Here is a 20,879-nt window from a genome sequence, read left to right as displayed (position 1 = left end):
AGTGACCTTTTAATCACCCCTTATCCCTACCCTGTATAATTTCACCCCCATTTATACCGTGCCACCTTGTTCCCTAGTGCCTTGTGCCAAATTATCCCCCCCCTTGATCCCCTGTGCCATTTAATTCCCCCTTCATTACCCTTTGTGTAAATTCATCACCCCCTCTTTATGAAGTGGCAAAGGGGGATAAAGGGGGGATGAAATGGCACAAGGGGTGGTAAAGAGGGGATGATGAATTTGCACAGAGGGTATTAAAGGGAGAATTAAATAGCTGGGGGGGGGGGATTAAGAGGAAATTATGTGGCAAAGGGGGTAATAAGGGGGGCAAGATTTGGCACAGGGGGGGATCAGGGAAGCAGGGGGGTAAATGATGTGGCCGGCAGACGTACAGAAGAAGGAAACCACTGTTTAAAGGGGTAGCCCAGTGCTGAAAAATGTATCACCTATCCTAAGGATAGGGGATAAGTTTCAGATCACGGGGGGTCTGACTGCTGGGGCCCCCTGCGATCTTCTGTACGGGGCCCTGGCTCGCTGGCCAGATAACGGGTGTCGACCACCGCACAAAGCGGCGGCCGATACGCCACCCTCAATACATCGTTATGGCAGAGCCGGAGATTGCCAAAGGCAACGCTCCGGCTCTGCCATAGAGTTGTATTGAGGGGGCGTGTCAACTGCTGCTTCGTGAGGTGGTGGACACGCCCCCTTCCCACGGCTGCCAGGGCCACGTACACGAGATCGCGGGGGTCCCAGCGGTCAGACCCCCTGTGATCTGAAACTTATCCCCTCTCCTTAGCATAGGGGGTACGTTTTTTAGCACTGGATATCTCCTTCAAACATCGGTCTTCTGATTCTGTGCTGGGGCTGCTGCAGGGGGGTGCAGCAGGTGTCTGGGCCCCTTACTGGGGTATTGGCTGTACCCCCAGACAGGGGACCTGTGTACAAGGTAGGGTCGGCACATAAGCCTGGTTCTCCCCTATTGGGAGTGTTTTGTCCCCTAATGGGAGTGTTTTGTCCCCCTAATGGGAGTGTTTTGTCCCCCTAATGGGAGTATTTTGTCCCCCTAATGGGAGTGTTTTGTCCCCCAATGGGAGTGTTTTGTCCCCCTATTGGGTGTGTTTTGTCCCCTATTGGGTGTGTTTTGTCCCCCTAATGGGTGTGTTTTGTCCCCTATTGGGTGTGTTTTGTCCCCTAATGGGAGTGTTTTGTCCCCCTAATGGGAGTGTTTTGTCCCCCTAATGGGAGTGTTTTGTCCCCTATTAGGTATGTCCGCATCCGCTATTGGGAATGTCCCCTATTCGGAGGGTGCAAATACATGAAGTCTTATGGGACTCTGTCGGGGAATTAAGAACTGTCCACTATTGGGAGGTGTCCGCTAAGGGAGATTTCACTGCATATATATTAATAATAATAATAATTAATAATAATAATAATGAGATATATATATATATATATATATATATATATATAAAATATAATATATATATTTTTTTTCTTGAAACCAGAATACCCCTTTAAATCAGGGTTGGGACAGGAAATGTAACCTACAGGTCCAGGGAGGGAGGCAGGAAATTGCACAACTCCCAGTGTACAAAGTAGTTGGCGTCCCACTTATGCCATGGGACCAGGTCGCGTACTGTGTCTTGGGGATACGTTTTTTACATAACCGAACAAACCCCTTTTTAAGGTTTGCACAGTATTGGAAAGCCAATGCTGCTTTCCTTCAGGAACAGCGCCACCTGTGTCCATGGGTTGTGTCTGGTATTGCAGCTCAGCTCCATTAATGTGAACTGGGCTAAAAAAGCCATGTTTTTCTAAACTTCCTTAGCCGCGCAACATGCTAATATATAAGCCTTCTGCGTTCCCTGCAAAAACATTTTGACGCCTTACGTGCGAACATACATGTGAGCTTTTGCTTTAATTTGAGGATCTAACCAGTTGTATGGAAACTTGCCTCTAGGGCAGCGTTTTCCTACCAGTGTGCCTACAGCTGTTGCAAAACTACAACTCCCAGCATGCCCGGACAGCCAAAGGCTGTCCGGGCATGCTAGGAATTGTAGTTTTTCAACAGCTGGAGGCACACTGGTTTGGAAACACTGTTCTAGAGGCAATTTCTGGCACTCCAGCTGTTATAAATGGAAATACAATAGGAGTTGCAGTTTTATAACTATGATTTAGAAATTATTTATTTTATTTATTATATTAATTATTTGTATTTATTATATTAATTTTATTATTTATTATTATTATTATTATTAATATATATAAATATATATATTTTTTACTCCCTTCTTTCCCCAGCAATACGATCAATCTGTTGAGCAACATTCCCGTTTCTTGCCTGGATGTCCTCATTAACCCTTCAGGGAAAGAAATGTCTGCGAATAACAATGAACCGGATATGGAGGCTATCCAACTCATTCTGGACTTCATGGAGAAGAGGATCGACAAGGTACCGGCTTTTAGCGATTTGGCGGGAAAGGGTTACAGAACAACTATGCTCATTGGGAAATGGATATATTAAAAAAATAATAATATAATAATAATAAAAAAAATTAAAAAACATCCATCTCACGCAGGGCTTGACAAATTTGTTATTAATCTAGGGGCCAGCAGATAGTTAGGAGCCAGCATGCTGTACGTCACACAACGTTGCGTTATGTGATCAGTGTGTCCCTCTCATGTCTGCATGTGTGTCACTGTCATTACTGTCCCCTCATCTCTTCCTGTGTCACAGTCATTAGTGTCCCCCTCATCTCTTTCCTGTGTCACAGTCCTTAGTGTCCCCTTATCTCTCTCTGTGTCACAGTCATTTCTGTCCCCTCATCTCTCCCTGTGTTGCAGTCATTTCTGTCCCCTCATCTCTCCCTGTGTTGCAGTCATTTCTGTCCCCTCATCTCTCCCTGTGTTGCAGTCATTTCTGTCCCCTCATCTCTCCCTGTGTCGCAGTCATTTCTGTCCCCTCATCTCTCCCTGTGCCGCAGTCATTTCTGTCCCCTCATCTCTCCCTGTGTCTCAGTCATTTCTGTCCCCTCATCTCTCCCTGTGTCGCAGTCATTAGTGACTCCTCATCTATTTGTTTTGTCACAGTCATTAGTGTCCCTTTCATCTCTCCCTGTGTCGCAGTCATTTCTGTCCCCTCATCTCTTCCTGTGTCGCAGTCATTAGTGACTCCTCATCTTTTCCTTGTGTCACAGTACTTGGTGTCCCCTCATCTCTTCCCTGTGTCACAGTCATTAGTGTCCCTTTCATCTCTCCCTGTGTCGCAGTCATTTCTGTCCCCTCATCTCTCCCTGTGTCGCAGTCATTAGTGACTCCCCATCTATTTGTTTTGTCACAGTCCTTAGTGTCCCCTTATCTCTTCCCTGTGTCACAGTCATTAGTGTCCCTTTCATCTCTCCCTATGTCAGTCATTTCTGTCCCCTCATCTCTCCCTTTGTCACAGTCATTTCTGGCCCCCCATCTCACCCTGTGTCACAGTCATTTCTGTCCCCTCATCTCTCCCTGTGTCACAGTCATTAGTGTCCCTTTCATCTCTCCCTATGTCAGTCATTTCTGTCCCCTCATCTCTCCCTGTGTCACAGTCATTTCTGTCCCCTCATCTCTCCCGGTGTCACAGTCATTTCTGGCCCCTCATCTCTCCCTGTGTCACAGTCATTTCTGGCCCCTCATCTCTCCCTGTGTCACAGTTATTTCTGGCCCCTCATCTCTCCCTGTGTCACAGTCATTTCTGGCCCCTCATCTCTCCCTGTGTCACAGTTATTTCTGGCCCCTCATCTCTCCCTGTGTCACAGTCATTTCTGTCCCCTCATCTCTCCCTTTGTCACAGTCATTTCTGGCCCCCCATCTCACCCTGTGTCACAGTCATTTGTGTCCCCTCATCTCTCCCTGTGTCACAGTCATTTCTGTCCCCTCATCTCTCCCTGTGTCAGTCATTTCTGTCCCCTCATCTCTCCCTGTGTCACAGTCATTTCTGTCCCCTCATCTCTCCCTGTGTCAGTCATTTTTGTCCCCTCACATAATTTCCTAAATTCCTGTTTTTGTTAGAATGGCCCCCTAACATTAAAGGGCACCTGTCATTACTATAATGTTGCTCAAAACACAAGTTTTTGGGGTGTTCCCTGGCTGCTTCTAATTGTCCTGCTGTTCTTCTTTGATAGAGCTCTCCTTGTTTGAGTATTGAGTATTGAGTATCTATCAGTCAAGACTGGTGTGGCAAAGAGAAGCTGCTGGAGAATCAACCCAATGACTCGTGGTTCAGGCAGCATGAAAGTGATGACAGGTTTTCTTTAAAGGGGTTGTCTAATATTAGAAAAAAACGCTTCTTCTCTTTTTAAAGGGGTAGTCTGCTGGAAAATATTTTTTTAAATCAGCTGGCTCCAGAAAGTTGAACAGATTTGTAAATTACTTCTATTAAAAAATCTTAATCCTTCCAGTACTTATCAGCTGCTGTATGCTCCAAAGGAAATTATTTTTTGTCTTACCACAGTGCTCTCTGCTGACACCTACAGAGTAAGAGCAAATCCCCATAGCAAACCTATCCTGCTATGGACATTTCCTAAAATGGACAGAGGCGATAGCAGAGAGCACTGCAGTCATGCAGAAAGGAAATTCAAAAATAAAAGAACTTCCTGTGGAGCATACAGCAGCTGATAAGTACTGGAAAGATTAAGATTTTTTAATAGAAGTAATTTACAAATCTGTAACTTTCTGGCATCAGTTGATTTAAAAAAAAAAAAAAAAAAAAGTTTTCCTTTTTTTCTTTTATCATTCTTTGCATACATTACATGGTAACAATCAAATCAAGCAAAAAAACACTCAACAAGCAAATATGGTGCACAGAGAAGCAAAAAAAAAAAAAAAAAATTTAAAAGAAAGAAGGCTGGAGGACCGCCATGGAAATCCCGTAAATCAAACCAGTAGCTCATTTGCCAAGGGTCTATATTTTAACCATTTGGACCATAGATAATAAAAATGCGGAAGGTCATTAGAAGACTGTGCTATGTTCTATTCCATTTTACAGATTTGATGCATCACATTCAGTACATTAGTAAGGTCGGGGAGTTCGGTATTTCTCCAATTAGTTGCAATTTTGTTTTTCACAATTGTTACCAAGTTCACAATTACAACTAAATCCGGGCTAGGGAGGTGGTCAAGGCGTAAAAGTAATAGAGCCACCTCCGGTCCCCAAGGACAGGAGCCTCTGAGTATATTAATAATCATTACCCTAATCTGATCCCAGACCTTAGTAAGTTCCTCGCATTCCCACCAAATGTGAAGAAGCGTCCCCACTTTCAGGTCGCATCGCCAACACAGGTTTGAATGTTCCGGGAAAATTCTTGATAATTTTGCTGGGGTTGAATACCATCTATATAACAGTTTCCTAGTGGTTTCCATAAAGGAAATACATTTAGAAGTTCGGCTATTAAGTGTGAATGAGTGCTTCCACTCACAGATACCTTTTTGTAAATGTTGTTTAACAAAAAGTTGACACATACGGGTGTTGTACCCCTTGACAGGTAGGTTAATACATGATACGTAACTCCGGAGTTGCAAGTACTTATAAAAATCCGCACCAGGTAAGTCATATTTCTCTTTGAGATTCTCAAAGGAAAGAAGAGCGCCGTCTTTCCCCAAGATGTCGCCATACCTGGTGATACCTCTGGCTGCCCAGCCTGAGTAGTTTGAGCCTGGTATAAAGTTTTCTATTACTGATAACGGCAAATTATTCTTAGATAGTGGTGCATATGCGTTTCCCATTTCTTTAATGCACCAAGTGTTTAATGTTGTTACAATAGTTGGGTACCTCAAATCTACGTTTTTTCCCACCTAATTTAGCACCCCATAGTGTGTCACCCAAAAATTTCTCCTTTACAAGTTCCGATTCTATTTCAACCCACTGTTTTAATTTGTCATTTTGCCACCAATACCGGGCCTGATCAAGGACCACCGCATGGAATTACCATCGTAAGTTCGGGCAGCCCAAGCCAACCTTTATTCACAGGGAGATACAGTATATTTGCTGAAACCCTCGTTTTTTTATTTTGCCATATAAGCTGCATAAATACATTTTGTAACTTCTTTATCTCCTGATTAGAAAATGGCACTACCAAATTACGGAAATAATACAATACCTTTTGGGAGTAAAGTCATTTTTACAGCTGAGATTCGACCCATCCAGGAAAGTGGGAGCCTCAAAAAGGGGGTGACATCTCGTGATATAATAGATCTTAGTCGGGCACAATTAACTTCCACTATCCTGGAAAGGGGATATGTAATGATTATCCCTAAGTATGTAATCTGCCCCTCAGCCCACTGGTAGGAAAAAGTGCTAGAAAGAGTCTCCTTCAGCATTTGGGGGATGGAAATATCCAAAATCGTAGATTTATCAATGTTAATTTTGTAGTAACTAATTCTAGAAAAACTTTCTAGCACTTTCACTACCCCTTCTAATGATTCCATTGGGTTAATTAAACTCAAAATAATATCATCTGCGAACAATCCCACTTTATATTCCCTTTTTCCCACCTCCACTCCTTTTATAGATGGCGAGTCCCTAATACACTGTGCCAGCGGTTCCATTGCTAATACAAAAAAAAAAGTTTTCAAGTGGAGTACCCCTTTTAAGTTTTTGGTCCCAAACCTAGTCCTCAAGGCAAACCAACATTCTGTTTTTCATTTTTATTTTTTTAAGTTACTCCAAATAAAATGCTGGACTTTTGGTGGCCTTAAAGGGGTTATCCAGGAAAAAACTTTTTTTTTTATATATATATATATATATATATATATATATATATATATATATCTCAACGGGCTCCAGAAAGTTAAACAGATTTGTAAATTACTTCTATTAAAAAATCTTAATCCTTTCAGTACTTATGAGCTGCTGAAGTTGAGTTATTCTTTCCTGTCTAAGTGCACTCTGATGACACCTGTCTCGGGAACCGCCCAGTTTAAAAGCAAATCCACATAGCAAGACAGCACTGTTGCCAGACAGAAAACAACAACTCAACTTCAGCAGCTGATAATTATTGAAAGGATTAAGATTTTTTAATAGAAGTAATTTACAAATCTGTTTAACTTTCTAGAGCCAGTTGATATAAAAAAAATTTTTTTTTCCTGGAATACCCCTTTAAGGACCAGGTTAGGGATCTTTGCTTTAAACTGATGATAGAAAGCCCCCCTCACCCCCTGCTTAGACCTCCCAGTGATGAACTGTAATCAAACAAGTGTTCAGTTTCTCTGCGCTGCCACCGCTGGTGAAATTGGGCATTGCCTAGTTCCCATTGAAATCAATGTGATGTCTTTTATAATATCCCTACGTGTTGGCTCCAAAGTAGAAATTCAGTTTTTAGCCACTTTCTACAGTAGCTGACATATGAGAGTGCTGAGAAAGGGACCCCCGATATAGAAGTCCACGGGGGCGCTTGAAATCTTATGCTGTCAGATTTTTTACCATTATAGCAAATCCTGTAGGATTTCTGCCCCCCCTGAATTGCAATGTGCATGTTGCTTGTGATACGTAGAGCCCCAACCTAATCATGAAGACCTCCGAATGTGAAGTAGGGGGTATATTTGTAGGGTTATCCCGTTTGTCCTGTTAGTGTCATTGATGATTTAGTTTGTGTTTGGAGTCGGGGATCCTGTGTCTGGCCGCCATTTGTCTTTGTATTGCTGCATTTAAGTTAATTTACCACTTTATATCCTGTTTATACTCGGTGTCTTTAGCGTCTCAGTCGTCTCTTTCCATCTTTTCTCAGGGCTGCAGCTATAGAGAAGGTCTCACTCCTGTCCTCAGCTTACTCACCGAATGTTCCAGAGCGCACCGACCCATCCGGAAGTACATCAAAGCCGAGGTAACGTCGCTCAATATAGCTATTGTATACAGACACATGACCGCAGGAAACCTCTATTCTGGGAATGTGACGTCCTATTCTACTGCAGCGCTTCAATGGGACAAGTTTTGAAAGATGCGGTTAAATTTAGACTCCATTTATAGTTATAAGGAAAGACTTGTAAACCAAAAAATGCGCTAGTTATCATAGGTTGCCTTTTTCGATAGAAGGTTGCCCTGACATTAAAGGGTCTGTCCTTTTAAAATTGATTATTTTCTCATTGTTCCCAGGCTGCTTAACCCCTTAAAGGGGTACTCCGCCCCTAGACATCTTATCCCCTATCCAAAGGATAGGGGATAAGATGGCAGATCGCCGCGGTCCTACTGCTGGGGAGCCCGGGGATCCCTGCTGCGGCACTGCGCTATCATTACAGCACAGAGCGAGTTCGCTCTGTGCGTAATGACGGGCGATACAGGGGACGGAGCCGCGTGACGTCATGGCTCCGCCCCTCGTGACATCATGGCCCGTCCCCTTAATGCAAGTTTATGCACTCGCTCTGTGCTGTAATGATAGCGCAGTGCCGCAGCGGGGATCCCGGGGCTCCCCAGCAGTGGGACCGCAGCGATCTGACATCTTATCCCCTATCCTTTGGATAGGGGATAAGATGTCTAGGGGCGGAGTACCCCTTTAAGGACCAAGTCCTTTTTCACCTTAAGGACCAGGCCAATTTTATTTTTGCATTTATGTTTTTTCCTCCTCGCCTTCTAAAATCCATAACTCTTTCATATTTCCATCTACAGACCTGTATAAGCGCTTGTTTTTTGCGTGACCAATTGTACTTTATAATGAAACCTCTCATTTTACCATAAAATGTAGTGCGAACCCAAAAAAATATTTTTTTTAGGGAGGAAATTTATATGAAAACCCAAATTTTGGACATTTTGGATGGGTTCGTTTTCACACTGTACACTTTACGGTAGAAATGACATGTGTTCTTTATTCTGTGGGTCAATATGATTAAAATGATACCCATGGCTATTTACTTTTATATTTTTGTACGGCTTAAAAAGAAAAATCTAAAACTTTTTGTACAAAATCAGTAATCTAAAATCGCACTATTTTGACCACCTATAACTTAAATTTTTCCGTATATAGGGCAGTATGAGGGCTCATTTTATGCGCCGTCATCTGAACTTTTTATCGATACCACATTTGCATATATAAAACTTTTATGATTTTTTATTAACATTTTTTTTTAATAAAGTGTGACAAAAAAGCAGCATTTTTGAAACTTTTTAAAATTTTTTTACATTTATGCCGTTCACCGTACGGGATCATTAACATTATATTTTGATAGTTCGGACATTTACGCACGCGGCGATTCCAAATTTGTTTATTACAATAAAAAATCCTAAGCTTTTTGGGGGTAAAATGAGAAAAATTTACAATTTTTTTATTTTTATTGGGGGAGGAGATTTTTCCATTTTTTTTTACTTTTTATTTTTAAATTTTTCAACTTTTTTTTTTTTTTACACTTTTTATGTCCCCATAGGGGACTATCTATAGCAATCATTTGATTGCTAATACTGTTCAGTGCTATGCATTGGACATAGCACTGATCAGTATTATCGGCTATCTCCTGCTCTGGTCTGCTCAATCTCAAACCAGAGCAGGAGATGGCCGGAGCCAGGTGAGGGGACCTCCGGCCGCCATTACAGACGATCGGATCACCGCGGCAGCGCTGCGGGCAATCCGATCATCTATTTTATCATGCGCATTGCCGCAGATGCCGTGATCTGTACAGACGCGAGCTCCGATGCTCGCGGTCATACACAAGACGTAAATGTACGTCCTGGTGCGGGAAGTACCGCCAAACCAGGACGTACATTTACGTCCGTGGTCGTTAAGGGGTTAATAAAATAACAAACACTTAAAGGGGTACGCCGTTGCTAGACATCGACAGGATACAAAAAAAGGTGCAAAGCAGTATGTTCGAGGTAAAAAATAAAATAAAAAACTCCCCCCTCTGACGCGTTTCCGACCTACCGGGCCTTAGTCGTAGACTTCTATGACTAAGGCCCGGTAGGGCGGAAACGTGTCAGAGGGGGAAGGTTTTTTTACCTCCAACATGCTGGTTTGCACCTTTTTTGTATCCTGTCGATTTTAATGGAACTTCAATAAACGAATGGTTTTACCAGTGCTGTGAACTCTTGGACTTTTATTCTGGAGACAGTGAAGGAGGACTGGCTGCACTTGCACGGAGGAGGTGAGCGCTTTTCTACTTTCTTTTATTCTTGCATAGTGGATAAGATGTCTTCCCCAGCAGCAAGACCTCCCGCAGCACCATGCATCTTAAACAAATGCGACAGTGGTCGTGATGTCACGCCATGCCCCCTCCATTAATGTATATGGGAGGGGGCGTGTCTGTGGACACGCCCCCTCCCATAGACATTAATGGAGGGGATTTGGCATGACATCATGAGGGGCGTGGTCATGACATTGCGATCACGGCCTCCGGCTCAGAGCGTTCAGAACAAAGTGTTCAGAACGCTGGAGCACTGGAGTACCCCTTTAAAACTCATCTTCCGCCGCTCCCTCATAGTTTTTTATATCAGGACACCCTCGCTCTGGCTGATCTCCTCTTACAGTCTGCCTCACCGGAGGGTGCCTGAGCTGTAGATGTGACCTCACAGCACTGCTCAGCCAATCACTGATCGCAACAATGTCCCGCCTTGGCCAGTGATTGGCCAGCGGCACTGTCAGTCTCCCGGGTGTAGACAGACACTACGTTCTGCAGCTCGGGGGGAAAGCCGAGTCACCGGCTGCGGATGGGGCACCTCAATACCGTATGTAAAATGTAAAATTTTCCTGATCAGAAATCTGGCAGCAAGTGTTCAGCTTTCCTACCGCGCCACCATAGGCAAAATTGACCATTACACATTGTACCTATCATTTTGAAATATTTTTTTTTATTAAAAAAAAAACAACATGATTATATTAACCCTACAGAATGGTGACAAGGGGATTTTAGTGCTTTCACTACTGTTATTGAGCCTCTGAGATTCCCCTCCTTAGTGCACAACGATTTCTTATTCTCTCCATGTCAGTTTGCAGGTTTGCCAGCAGTACACACATAGTTGCTTCCTCCCATAGTTGCCTGTCCACCACACCCACTCCTCTCTGCTATGCCATGTGTACTGGGTGTACTGCGCAGGCTGGCACTGGGCTGGTGATTTACACAGTACACAAATATAGATAACTTGTGGAGGAAGAAGGGGGTTAGTAATGCTTTGGCTTTGCCAAAATCTCTCTGAGCAGAATAAAAAATAAAAAAACAGCAGCAGTACATCAAGGAAGGGGCTACTTAAAGGGGTACTCCGCCTCTGGCATCTTATCCCCTATCCAAAGGATAGGGGATAAGATGTCACATCGCCGGGGTCCCGCTGCTGGGGACCCCGGGGATCGCCGCTGCGGCACCCCGCTATCATTACTGCACAGAGCGAGTTCGCTCTGTGCGTAATGACGGGCAATACAGGGGCCGGAGCATCGTTACGTCACGGCTCCGCCCCTCTTGACATCACGGCCCGTCCCCTTAATGCAAGTCTATGGCAGGGGGCGTGACGACCACCACGCCCCCTCCCATAGACTTGTATTGACGGGGGCGGGCCGTGATATCACGAGGGGCGGAGCCGTGACGTAACGATGCTCCGGCCCCTGTATTGCCCGTCATTACGTGCAGAGAGATCTCGCTCTGCGCAGTAATGATAGCGGGGTGCCGCAGCAGCGATACTCGGGGTCCCCAGCAGCGGGACCCTGGCGATCTGACATCTTATCCCCTATCCTTTGGATAGGGGATAAGATGTCTAGGGGAGGAGTACCCTTTTAAGTACTAAACTGCTTCTGAAGACAAGTCTGCAGACTAAAGGGATGAGGGGATCAGATACAAGAGGCAGCACTGTTTACCTACAGCTGCAACACAACAAAAGAAAATGTTACACCAAGCACTGAACTGCTGAGATGGGAGGGAAGCCTTTATTTACCTTTCAGAGACAGTGAAGATTGTCTGAACAGACCGCTTCCTGCACACAACCCAGTCTCTCTCCTGCACATTCTAAGTCTCTTCCTCTAATTTGTCTTGGTGTCTCTGTTATTAGAGACATTTTAAACCTGACAACAGGCATTGCAGTGGACAGCAGACTGCAGGGAAGGGAGATGTCTTAGTGGGCAAGATTTTAGGGATTTTATTTTTTTATTTTTTTTTAAGGTAAAGTCATTTATTTTAAGTAAAGTACAGAAATATCCATATTGCCATATGCTATCAATATCCATATATATTTGACACATCCGTAAGCATTTAAATAAATGGCATCTCCCTGTTAGGCACAAACACCATTAAGTCCTCCAGAGCAAGAAATGCTCTTGGTAGCAGCTGACAATTTTAATAGATGTATTTTTTTTGTATTAAAGGGGTTCTCCACCATAAGGTAATTTTAGTACGTACCTGGCAGGCAGTAATGGACATGCTTAGGAAGGATCTGCGCTTGTCTTGGGGCTTAATGGCTATGTTGTGAGATTACCATAACACTGTGGCTAGCTTTTTGTGACCTGGTATTTCCTGTTTGAGTTTTCTTTTTTTGACTACAAATCCCATAATTCCATTTTCCTCCCTCCCACACATCAGCCACCCCACCCATTGAAACATAAATGAGCTGCATCCATTCAAAAGACCTGTGGTTTTCAATCAGGGTGCCTACAGCTGTTGCATTAGTTGCAGATTGATCTCTCTCCCACCAAGCGATCGCTCCACCCATTGAAGCAGACAGGTTCCCTGTCATCAGCTGACTAGTGAGTCAGGTCTCGGCCGCATTGCAAGCTGGGAAAAATCTGAGACAACAGTCATTTTGTATGCTGATAAAAATAAATATTGGGGTGAAAATCACAGAATTGTGAGAAAACCGTCACACACAGGTACAGACACTATATTATGAACTACACTAACTTTACAGCCCCTGTAGCATAGTCAAATAAAAAAAAATCCCGGAATACCCCTTTAATATATGTATTTCTTTTACTTGAATATAGGTTCTCCCACCGCTGAGGGATGTATCCAACAGGCCAGAAGTGGGGATGACTGTAAGAAACAAATTGGTGCGATTGATGACCCATGTGGATTTAGGGGTCAAGCAGATTGCTGCCGAATTTCTTTTTGTCCTGTGCAAAGAGAGAGGTAATTGACCAACACCTGACAGACATTGTAAAGGTCTACGAGAAACTGGTCAGTGGTCCTCTAATCTCCTCCACTAGGGTGAAGGTTGTGATATGCATGCTCTGAACTTAAAGGGGTACTCCATTGGAAGACAATTTCTTTTAAATCAACTGGTGCCAGAAAGTTAAACAGATTTGTAAATTATTTCTATGTAAAAATCTTAATCCTTCCAGTACTTATCAGCTGCTGTACACTACAGAGGAAGTTCTTTTCTTTTTTAATTTCTTTCCAGCCTGACCACAGTGCTTTCTGCTGACACCTCTGTCCATGTCAGGAACTGTCTGGAGCAGGAGAAAATCCCCATACTGCTCTGGACAGCTCCTGACATGGACAGACAGACTGTGGTCAGACAGAAAAAGAAATTCAAATAGAGAATAACTTTCTCTAGAGCATACAGCAGCTGATAAGTACTGGAAGGATTAAGATTTTTAAATAGAAGTAATTTACAAATCTGTTTAACTTTCCGGCATCAGTTGATTTGAAAAAAATTGTTTTCCACCGGAGTACCCCTTTAATGTGCATGTTAATGGGACACCTGGGCTGCCATGTAAATGATCGTTTGTCAAACCACTATGACATATCTCTATGACAAACTTAAAGGGGTTATCCAGGAAAAAACATATATATATATATATATATATATATATATATATGTATATATATATATATATATATATATATCTATCAACTGGCTCCAGAAAGTTAAACAGATTTGTAAATTACTTCTATTAAAAAATCTTAATTCTTTCAGTACTTATGAGCTGCTGAAGTTGAGCTGTTTTTTTCTGTCTAACTGCTCTCTGATGACACCTGTCTCGGGAACTGTCCGGAGTAGAAGCAAATCCCCATAGCAAACCTCTTCTACTCTGTGCAATTCCCGAGACAGACAGAGATGTCAGCAGAGAGCACTATTGCCAGACAGAAAAGAACAACTCAACTTCAGCAGCTGATAATTATTGGAAGGATTAAGATTTTTTTTTTTTTTATAGAAGTAATGTAATGTTTAACTTTCTGGAGCCAGTTCATTTATAAAAAAAAAAAAAAAAAAAAAAAAAAGTTTTTTCCTGGAATACCCCTTTAAAGGACTTGTGTCTAAGACAACAGCCATTGTTTCCTAACCAGCGTGCCTCCAGCTGCTGCAAAACTACAACTTTCAGCATGCTGAAAGTTGTAGTTTTGCAACAGCTGAAGGCACCCTGATTGGGAAACACTGCTCCATGCCATCCATATGCCCCAATAGGTCTACATATAACACCATTTTAGGTGACTATAGAGGAATGCAAGCACTGTATGTAAAGCGGAAGGTAACAGAGTTACTACAGCTCGTCTTGTCCTCCTTTCCATTGCATCTTTCCAATGGGGAATACTTTTTCTGCTTATTAAAAAAAGGAGCACAGTCTAAAACAAACAATAAACCCTGAAATCTTTCTTTGTAACCCCTAATACTTAATTCATCATATCAGTGCAAGGACTCTGCATACAGCAGCCCAGATCTCTGTCCTTCTGTGACTATGACATTAGTAAGGAGAAGGGGTATTGACCTTGGGTTTTCGGGGATGTATATATTTGTGACGACTTGTTGTTCTCCTGACAGTGGATAACCTGCTGAAGTATACGGGCTATGGAAATGCTGCAGGGCTTCTTGCTGCTAGAGGTCTCCTGGCTGGAGGGAGAGGTGATCGCTGGTATTCTGATGATGAGGACACCGACACTGAGGAGTACATCAAGGCAAAACCGAAGTAAGAATCTGTCTCATTGTCTCATATCTATCTATCTCATATCTATCTGTCTCATATCTATCTCTCATATCTGTCTCATATCTATCTATCTATCTCATATCTATCTGTCTCATATCTGTCTATCTCATATCTATCTGTCTCATATCTATCTGTCTCATATCTGTCTCATATCTATCTATCTCATATCTATCTGTCTCATATCTGTCTCATATCTATCTGTCTCATATCTATCTGTCTCATATCTATCTGTCTCATATCTATCTGTCTCATATCTATCTGTCTCATATCTATCTGTCTCATATCTATCTGTCTCATATCTATCTGTCTCATATCTATCTGTCTCATATCTATCTGTCTCATATCTATCTGTCTCATATCTATCTGTCTCATATCTATCTGTCTCATATCTGTCTCATAGTTGTCTCATAGCTGTCTCATAGCTGTCTCATATCTATCTGTCTCATAGCTGTCTCATATCTATCTGTCTCATATCTATCTGTCTCATATCTATCTGTCTCATATCTATCTGTCTCATATCTATCTGTCTCATATCTATCTATCTCATATCTATCTCATATCTATCTATCTATCTCATATCTATCTATCTCATATCTATCTATCTCATATCTATCTATCTATCTATCTCATATCTATCTATCTATCTCATATCTATCTATCTATCTCATATCTATCTATCTATCTATCTCATATCTATCTATCTATCTCATATCTATCTATGTGGCAGTGGGTGTATTACGGTCTTGCAGACAATAATAATTCATATTATCCGCATCCTCCTACAGGTCAGGTTACTCCCCATCCTACCACAAAAGACACAGGATTCCAAGGTTGAGCTGGCATATTAAATAATCCCTATTTCGTGTACATGTGTCAACAAGGAAATACACTTACCTGGGCATAATATTTACCTACAGATCATTAGGGTTATTCTAGGTCCTAGGAAATGTATCTATACAATTACACTTGTCTTCATGGATGCCATTGGATAACTTTTAGAACCCTGTGGGGTAATTTATGTGAAGCTCTGGCAAGTCGATACACTTTGGGGGTTCCCTGCTTAACCCCTTAAAGGGGTACTCCGGTGCTGAGCGTTCAGAACAAATAGTTCCGAAAGCTTAGAGCCGGTGTCGAAGCTCGTGACGTCACAGCCCAGCCTCTCCAGACATCACGCCCCGCCCCCTCAATGTAAGTCTACGGGAGGGGGCGTGGCAGTCGCCGTTAACTGCAGCCAAGGCTGTCTGGGCATGTCCAGGCATGCTGGGAGTTGAAGTTTTGAAACATCGGGAGGACCTCCAGTTTGAGACCCCTGATCTATAGCAATCATTAGCTTGCTAATACTGTTCGGTGCTATGCATAGGCATAGCACTGATCAGTATTATCGGTGATCTTCTGCGCTGGTTTAGACTTACATTGAGGGGGTGGAACGTGATGTCTCGTGGGGCGGAGCGTGATGCCAGAGCCCTATTTGTTCTGGACCCTCAGCACTGGAGTATTCCTTTAAGGACCAAGCCTATTTTGGCCTTAACTCCTTGGGGACCGAGCCCATTTTGACCCTTAGGACCAGAGCATTTTTTGCACATCTGACCACTGTCACTTTAAGCATTAATAACTCTGAGATGCTTTTACTTATGAATTTGATTCTGAGATTGTTTTTTTGTGACATATTCTTCTTCATGTTAGTGGTAAATTTCTGTCAATACTTGCATCATTTCTTGGTGAAAAATTCCCAAATTTCATGAAAAATTTGAAAATGTAGCATTTTTATAACTTTGAAGCTCTCTGCTTGTAAGGAAAAGGATATTCCAAATAAATTATACATTGATTCACATATACAATATATCTACTTTATGTTGACATCATAAAGTTGACGTGTTTTTACTTTTTGAAGACATCAGAGGCTTCAAAGTTCAGCAGCAATTTTCCAATTTTTCAAGTAAATTTCTAAATCAGAATTTTTTTTTTAGGGGCCAGTTCAGTTTTTAAGTGAATTTGATGGTCTTTATGTTAGAAATACCCCATAATGGACCCAATTATGAAAACTGCACCCCTCAATGTATTCAAAATGACATTCAGAACGTTTGTTAACCCTTTAGGTGTTTCACAGGAATAGCAACAAAGTGGAGGCGAAAATTCAAAATCTTAATCTTGTAGACCCATATTTTTTTTTATTCTTGCAAGGGGTAAAAGGAGAAAAAGCCCCCCAAATTATGTAACCAAATTTTTCTCGAGTAAGGAAATACCTCATATGTGGGTGTAAAGTGCTCTGTGGGTGCAGTAGAGGGCTCAGAAGAAGGAGCGATCAGTGGGATTTTGGAGAGTTAATTTTGGTGAAATTGTTTTTGCGGGGCATGTCACATTTAGGAAGCCCCCATGGTGCCAGAACAGCGAAAAACACCCCACATGGTGTACTACTTGGGAAACTACACCCCTTCAAGGAACGTAACAAGTGGTACATTGAGCCTTAACACCCCACAGGTGTTTGACGAATTTTCAATAAAGTTGGATGTGAAAATGGAAAAACATTTTTTTTTACTAAAATGCTGATGTTAACCAAATTTTTCATTTTCACAAGGGGTAATATATGAAAGTCCCCCAAAATTTGAAACCCCATTTCTCTTGAGTAAGGAAATACCTCGTATGTGGATGTAAAGTGCTCTGCGGGTGCACTACATTGCTCAGAAGGGAAGGAGCGACAATGGGCTTTTGGAAAGCGAATTTTACTGAAATGGTTTTTGGGGGCATGTCTCATTTAGGAAGCCCCCATGGTGCCAGAACCGCAAAAAACACCCCACATGGCATACTATTTGGGAAACTACACACCTCAAGGAATGTAACAGGGGTATAGTGAGCCTTAACACCTCACTGGTGTTTGACAGATCTTTGTAACAGTGGGCTGTGCAAATGAAAAATTTAATTTTTCATTTTAACGGACCACTGTTCCAAAAATCTTTCAGTCACCTGTGTGGTGTTAAGGCTCACTATACCCCTTGTTACGTTCCGTGAGGGGTGTAGTTTCCAAAATGGGGTCACATGTGGGTATTTATTTTTATGCGTTTATGTCAGAACCGCTGTAACCACCTGTGCAAATCACCAGTTTAGGCGCTCTCACTCCTGAGCCTTGTTGTGCACCCGCAGAGCATTTTAGGCCCACATATGGGGTATTTCCGTACTTGGGAGAAATTGTGTGGGGTAAATGGGAGAAATTTTGGGGGTATTTTTTTTCCCCAAAGTATGGGGCAACACCAGCATGTTAGTGTAAAAAATAAAATAAAAATTACACTAACATGCTGGAGTAGCCCCCAACTTTACCTTTTCATAAGGGGTAAAAGGAGAAAAAGCCACCAAAAATTAGTAGCGTAATTTCTCACGAGTACGGAGATTCCCCATATGTGGCACTAAACTGTTGCCTTGAATTACGACAGGGCTCTGAAGTGAGAGAGCACCATCCGCATTTGAGGCCTAAATTAGGGATTTTCATAGGGGCGTACCTGGACGCAAGCGTTACACTTGCCTCCTCCACCAAAAATACTGTACATCAGTTTGCCCCAAACAGGGTGCCTCCAGCTGTTGCAAAACTCCCAATATTCCTGGACAGTCAATGGCTATCCGGCAATACTGGGCATTGTTATTTTGCAACAGCTGGAGGCTCCGTTTTGGAAAAATTTGCTGCATCTCAAATTTGAAGCAGGAAACTTGCTGTAAACCCTCACCCGTGTGTGTGTGTGGGGGGGTGGAACTACGACTCCCAGCATGCACTGACAGGCCATGCATGCTGGGAGTTGTAGTTATGCAACAGCTGGAGTTACACTGGTTGGGATTGGGAAACACTGAGTTAGGTAACAGACTACCGCACCACTGTCTGTTTCCTAACTCGGTGTTTCCCAACCCATGTGCCTCCAACTGTTGCAAAACTACCACTCCCAGCATGCATGGTCTGTCAGTGCTTGCTGGGAGTTTTTCAACAGCAGGAGGCACACGGGTTGAGAAACACTGAGTTAGGGAACAGACAATGTTTCCCAACCAGTGTTCCTCCAGTTGTTGCAATACTACAACTCCCAGTATACCCAGACAGCTGAAGGGCATGTTGGGAGTTGTAGTTATGCAGCAACTGGGGGAGAAAAGTTTGGAGACCACTGTGTAGTGGTCTCCAAACTGTAGCCCTCCAGATGTTGCAAAACTTCAACTTCAAGCATGTCCAGACTGTCCGGGCATGCTGGGAGTTGTAGTTCGGCAACATCTGAAGGGCCAGATGTTGCCGAACTACAACTCCCAGCATGCCTAGACAGTCTCGGCATGCTTTGAATTGACATCTGGAGCACTACAGTTTGGACACAGCTGTATAGTGGTCTCCAAACAGTTCCCTTCCAGATGTTGCAAAACTACAACTCCCAGCATGCTGAGACTGTCCAGTCATGCTGAGAGTTGTAGTTTTGCAACATCTGGAAGGACAGTGGTCTCCAAACTGTGGCCCTCCAGATGTTGCAAAACTACAACTCCCAGCATGGCCAGACAGCCAAAGGCGTGGTCCCCAACAGGATCTGTCTGTCTATGTGGCAGGGGGTGTATTACGGTCTTGCAGACAATAATAATTCATACATATTATCCGCATCCTCCTACAGTTCAGGTTACTCCCCGCCCTACCACAAAAGACACAGGATTCCAAGGTTGAGCTGGCATTTTGAATAATCCCTATTACGTGTACATGTGTCAACAAGGAAATACACTTACCTGAGCATAATATTTACCTACAGATCATTAGGGTTATTCTAGGTCCTTGTTGTACAAATACTTTTATTGCACTGCAAAGGCTGAAGATCCCACTGAGGAACCGTATTTTACAGCTGATTTTAGTCCCAGACTCCACGTCTATATAGATCTATAGATAAACTATTCCTAAAGGCAACATCAGGGGAAAGAACACTGGGGGAAATGTATCAATAGAATTACACTTGTCTTCATGGATGCCATTGGATAACTTTTAGAACCCTGTGGGTGATTTATGTGAAGCTCTGGCAAGTCGATACACTTTGGGGGTTCCCTGCTTAACCCCTTAAAGGGGTACTCCGGTACTGAGCATTCGGAACAAATAGTTCCGAAAGCTTAGAGCCGGCATTGGGGCTCGTGACGTTACGGCCCCACCCCTCCAGACATCACGCCCCGCCCCCTCAATGTAAGTCTATGGGAGGGGGCGTGGCGGTTGCCGTTAACTGCAGCCATGGCTGTCTGGGTATGTCCAGGCATGCTGGGAATTGAAGTTTTGAGACATCTAGAGGGCCACCAGTTTGAGGCTCCTGATCTATAGCAATCATTAGGTTGCTAATACTGTTCGGTGCTATGCATAGGCATAGCACTGATCAGTATTATCGGTCATCTTCTCCTCTGGGCTGCTGGAAGGCAGATCAGTACAGTAGACCCCGGGAGAGCGGCAGAGGCAAGTGTGGAAACCTCCGGCTGCCATTTTAGCTGATATAAACCTGTTGCAGATGCCAGAATCTGTATTGATCATGGCATCTAAAGGGTTAATGGCGGACATCAGCGCGATGGCTGATGTCCGCCAAATTGCGCATATAGAATGTTTTTATATTTTTTTATTTTAGTTTATTTAATTGATAAAATCTAACAAGGAGAATTAAGAGGGCATGGGTGCAGTGCTACAATGCTGCTGACTATACAGCAGTGGTAAAGCCTTGCACCCTATTGGAATTACTGGGGTTATACAGGTTCCTGTGAAGGTACTCTGGAACCAAATTAAAGGGGTACGCTACTGGAAAACATTTTTTAAATCAACTGGTGCCAGAAATTTAAACAGATTTGTAAATTACTTCTATTTAAAAAATCTTAATCTTTCCAGTATTTATCGGCTGCTGTATGATCCACTGGAAGTTCTTTTCTTTTTGAATTTCTTTTCTGTCTGACCACAATGCTCTCTGCTGACACCTCTGGACAGTTCCTAAAATGGACAGAGTAGGAGCAAATCCCCAAAGAAAAGCTCTGCTGCTCTGGACAGTTCCTGACATGGAC

General features: G+C 42.9%; 1 protein-coding gene across 2 annotated transcripts in view; it reads left to right on the top strand.

The window, feature by feature from the left end:
• RIC8B (RIC8 guanine nucleotide exchange factor B) overlaps positions 1-20,879 on the top strand; it is a 74,513-nt gene that overhangs the window by 39,596 nt on the left and 14,038 nt on the right. For both annotated transcript variants that reach the window (XM_056517312.1, XM_056517313.1), the window contains exons 5-8: positions 2,299-2,449; positions 7,758-7,853; positions 12,915-13,059; positions 14,693-14,837. In XM_056517312.1, the coding sequence (XP_056373287.1) occupies positions 2,299-2,449; positions 7,758-7,853; positions 12,915-13,059; positions 14,693-14,837 (537 nt within the window). The remainder of the gene's footprint in view (positions 1-2,298; positions 2,450-7,757; positions 7,854-12,914; positions 13,060-14,692; positions 14,838-20,879) is intronic.

The sequence above is a fragment of the Hyla sarda genome, chromosome 4 (assembly GCF_029499605.1).
Source record: "Hyla sarda isolate aHylSar1 chromosome 4, aHylSar1.hap1, whole genome shotgun sequence".
Classification (NCBI taxonomy): Eukaryota; Metazoa; Chordata; class Amphibia; order Anura; family Hylidae; genus Hyla; species Hyla sarda.
This window is presented reverse-complemented; position numbering and strand designations above follow the sequence as displayed.